The sequence below is a fragment of the Magnolia sinica genome, chromosome 15, assembly GCF_029962835.1.
Source record: "Magnolia sinica isolate HGM2019 chromosome 15, MsV1, whole genome shotgun sequence".
NCBI classification, from domain to species: Eukaryota; Viridiplantae; Streptophyta; class Magnoliopsida; order Magnoliales; family Magnoliaceae; genus Magnolia; species Magnolia sinica.
The window spans coordinates 64,902,967-64,906,746 of NC_080587.1; the positions used below are offsets into that span (position 1 = coordinate 64,902,967).

A 3,780-nucleotide genomic window follows, 5' to 3' on the forward strand; every position below is an offset into this window, starting at 1 on the left:
TGTAACTCATGAAACAATATTCATCTCCATTTTATAGAAAAATAAGTCACTAATGACTTCCCATTCATCAAATGAGTCACTAATAACCTTATTCCAATAAATTAACAAGATTAGATTGCCTTTCAAAGGCACACATCCAACAAATGAGTTCTTCTATTTGCTCTTTATTATCTATTTTTCATGCTATTGATTGGATGATTAGGATCACTTATATATATATATATATATATATATATATATATATATATATATATATATATATATATATATATATATATATATATATATATATATCCGAATGCTTAGATGCGCATTAGTTCGCACGGAACTCATGTGAACTTTTTGAGAACTCATCATACGTGATGTGAGTTCAAAATCTGAATGGTCCACGTGATGCAGCATCCCATGAAACCCCCCAAAGCCCAACTTTTACTTTGATCCAAAATTTTGGTGGGCCATGAAAAAGAAAACAGTTTCCTCTCTTGATTTGCATCTCTCTTTGCTATGGCCCACCAAAGTTTTAGATCAGGGTGAAAATTGGTTCCTTAGGTGTGTACGTGCACACATGAGCATGCCTCCATATATGTGTGTGTGTATCTACCGGATGTGGATTGCATGCGACCCAACACCATAGGAAGTTCTTGCAGTCGGAAGCTAAGGTGGACACTTTAGCGTGCAATGGCTTTTGCACATCTTGCTAGCTTTTCAGGCAGTTTTTGTTATATTCCTCAGCCGATATTTGTGAGAAATATACTCCCTCCATCTATGTTTTTCAGCTCATGTTAGGAGATGAGCCTGAAAAATGAGACATAAAATTTAGGTGGGACTAACTACGGGCAAAATATAAGAGGAAAATGCATAGTGTTGAAACCTTCCCAGGCTCCGCCAAGATGTTTATTTGCCCTCTAGATCATTCTCAGTGGGATGAACTACAAATACAAAAATATTAACCTAACCCAAAATTTTTGTGGCCCCATGAATGTTTCAATAGTAGGTGATCAATCCCCACTATCTCCTGTAGTATGGCCTACTTGAATTTTGCATCTGCCTCATTTTTGGGGTTCATGCCTAACATGAGCTCGTAGAATGGATGAACAGGGTGGATTTCTCACAAACAACATGGTGGGTCCTACTTCCTACAGTCGGGGTTTCAGGCAATCTATGTCCCATATTCCAGTCATCCAATTAGTAGCTTATAAACTTGACAATCAAGATAATTTATAGGAAAAAAAAAGGTCCAATAATTTGAAACTATTATTTGCTGGGGTGAATCACTTATGCTTCTAAAAAAGTACTTTTATCAGTCAATCTTAACCATCCCATCCATGTCTTGGAAAAAGAATTAATGGCTAAAAAAGCTAAAAACAAAAAAGGCTAACCTATGGATGGATTGATAATTAAAAGCTTCCAACATCAATCTCATATAATTCTCTATCATTATTACATAGTTTGAATTTCCATCCAATTATTCTCCACTATGAAAGACAACATGGCCATAAAACACCTATAACACCAAGCAAACTACCAAATCAACGCAAACCCAGACAGGTTTTACCCTTATTTGAATATGGATATAAAAATGGGAACTGATACATACACACTACGGTTTGATAAATCTACTCTAATTTTGGCTTTAGGATTGTAATGGTACAATTCTAATACCAAAAGTAGAAATAAGGTGTATGTATAAAAAAACATACGGTGTATTTATATCATTTCCCTTCAAAAATTTCAAAGTGGAATATGAGATGTATCCTTTGTATTTTATACATATATTACCTAATAACACAACTAAAACACATTTTTTTTTAATAATTCCTCCCTTGTAATTTATCAAAAGGGTCTTTTCAACTGCTTGAAATCCATGGAATCAATACACTCTCCCCTCCCTCTATAACCATTAAGCAGTTTCAAAAGGTCTGTTGCCTTTTCCTTTGTTCTCTCACCACAGCCCACCTGCAAAAGCAACAAGATCTTTTGAAATGCCCCCACTAGAAGACCCTCTACCAATATCCCTCCATCCTCTTCTTTGCAGTTCTTGGAAAGCTTCCAAAGGACCGAGACGGCAAACTCCGTCGCCATATTCGATACTCGGAAAATCTTCTTCACGAGAATCGGCACCGTTAATGCGTGATCATGGGCCATTTTTCTCCCCTCATCACAATCACAGATCCCATCCAAAACAGCCAAAGCCTTCTCACAGATACTCTTTTCTGAGTCGACGAGTGCTTCAAGTAACAAAGCGACAAGACCCAACTCAACAAATCTTTCTGCAGTTTTCTGTTTCGGCGAAGAAGATGACGGTGACGATGAAGAAACCATGTAGTAGATGGTCATCAATGAAGCTTTTGTGGTTGTTGGGCAAATAGGCTCTTTGATCATCTTGACCAAAGCTTCCAACAATCCATCTGTCCCTACTAAGGCATTTACATGCCTTTGTTCTGAGGAAGCTAGATCTTTGACAGCCAAAACCGTCGCCCGTCTTCCCCCCAAACTCCCACATTTTAAAAACCAGGCCATGCAATGCAAGGATGCAGATGATCCAAGGTATATTCTAGCCTCATCATAGAGTGGGAACATCCATGTCAATGCCAATAGGATCTCCTCCAAGATGGCTACATGGTTTTCCATCGATGAAGTGGCGAATGCGTCGAATGTCGCCGATAAGACACGGCCCGTCTCAATTGCTGTGATGCACTGCCGGTTGCGCTCGCTCTCCTTGCCTAATGCGTTGATTTTCTTCACCAATTCAAGGCATCGAACATCATCCCTTGCTCGGCATGCCGTCGTAATTTCTAAAAGGATAACTGATACTTCTGTTGTGGTGACCGGAATCCTGGGCGTCGGTATCCGTTCAATCCCATAAGAACGGTTCTCGACGCACCAGTCCTGTATCATCCTCCTTATAGTATGGTTTGGGATCTGGTCCATGCTCCTGAGGACCTGGTTGGTGACGGGGCACGTGAGGTTTCCCGCTTCAATCCATGTGTCGATGCTCTGGCGATCATATGTGATGCCGGTGCACAATGTCACGGGATCCTTCATAAGATCCAACGATATGGGGCACCTGAAGTGGGCCGGGATAGCGAGATCAACGGCCGGATTAGTACCCGGCCTTGTCCCATCCTTCCGGCCGGCTTTTCGGATTCTGAACATGGCTGTTGTAAGTTGTGAATAAGAAAGAGAAGGAGAAGAAAAGGAAAGAAGAAAGTAAGATATGTTTGTAGTTTGTTTGATTTGGAGAGTTGCGAGGTGTTGTTATATATGTATGTTGGTAGAATGAAAGGTTATACGCGTTTTAAAATAAGGATTTGCATGGAATCGTTCAAATAGAGAGAGAGAGAGAGAGAGAGAGAGAGAGAGAGAGATTTTTGAATATTGACCGTTGAATGAATGTTTGAACGTGTAAACCCCCAGAGGCAAAGGGTAATAAACTGGAGAATGGGTTTTGAAAAACGGTGGCAGTTTGACGGAAGGACCAAATTGCAGTCAACGGTCGGTGGGAAAGGTCGGACCTGAACGGCGCGTTTTAGCGGGTCGGTCGGGTCATCTTTTATTTTTTGAGCGGGGGACGTACATAGGTAAACGTGCGCCGTGTAGGCTTACGCGCTTAACTGTAACTACACGTCCGTGACCTGAACCCGCCTTCTCCACCCGTGTCCCGCATGTGAAGGTGGGTCCACGGTCAACAACCGTCTCTCTGGGGGGCGCGGATGGGGGTAATACCCCACTAGTAACTAGCTAGGGACGTATAGTCCTGTCAGCGTCTCTGTGGGCCCC

At 41.3% G+C, this 3,780-nt stretch overlaps 1 protein-coding gene across 1 annotated transcript; it reads right to left on the reverse strand.

The window, feature by feature from the left end:
• Positions 1 to 1,390: 1,390 nt before the first annotated feature.
• LOC131227811 (U-box domain-containing protein 21) lies at positions 1,391 to 3,253 on the reverse strand. Its single transcript, XM_058223636.1, has one exon. It carries the CDS (start codon positions 3,154 to 3,156, stop codon positions 1,834 to 1,836), a length of 1,323 nt encoding a protein of 440 aa, XP_058079619.1. The 5' UTR covers positions 3,157 to 3,253; the 3' UTR covers positions 1,391 to 1,833.
• Positions 3,254 to 3,780: the final 527 nt, after the last annotated feature.

Coding starts and splice junctions, on each gene's coding strand:
- LOC131227811 (XM_058223636.1), bottom strand. CDS start 3,156: ATGTTCAGAATCCGAAAAGCCGGCCGGAAGGATGGGACAAGGCCGGGT.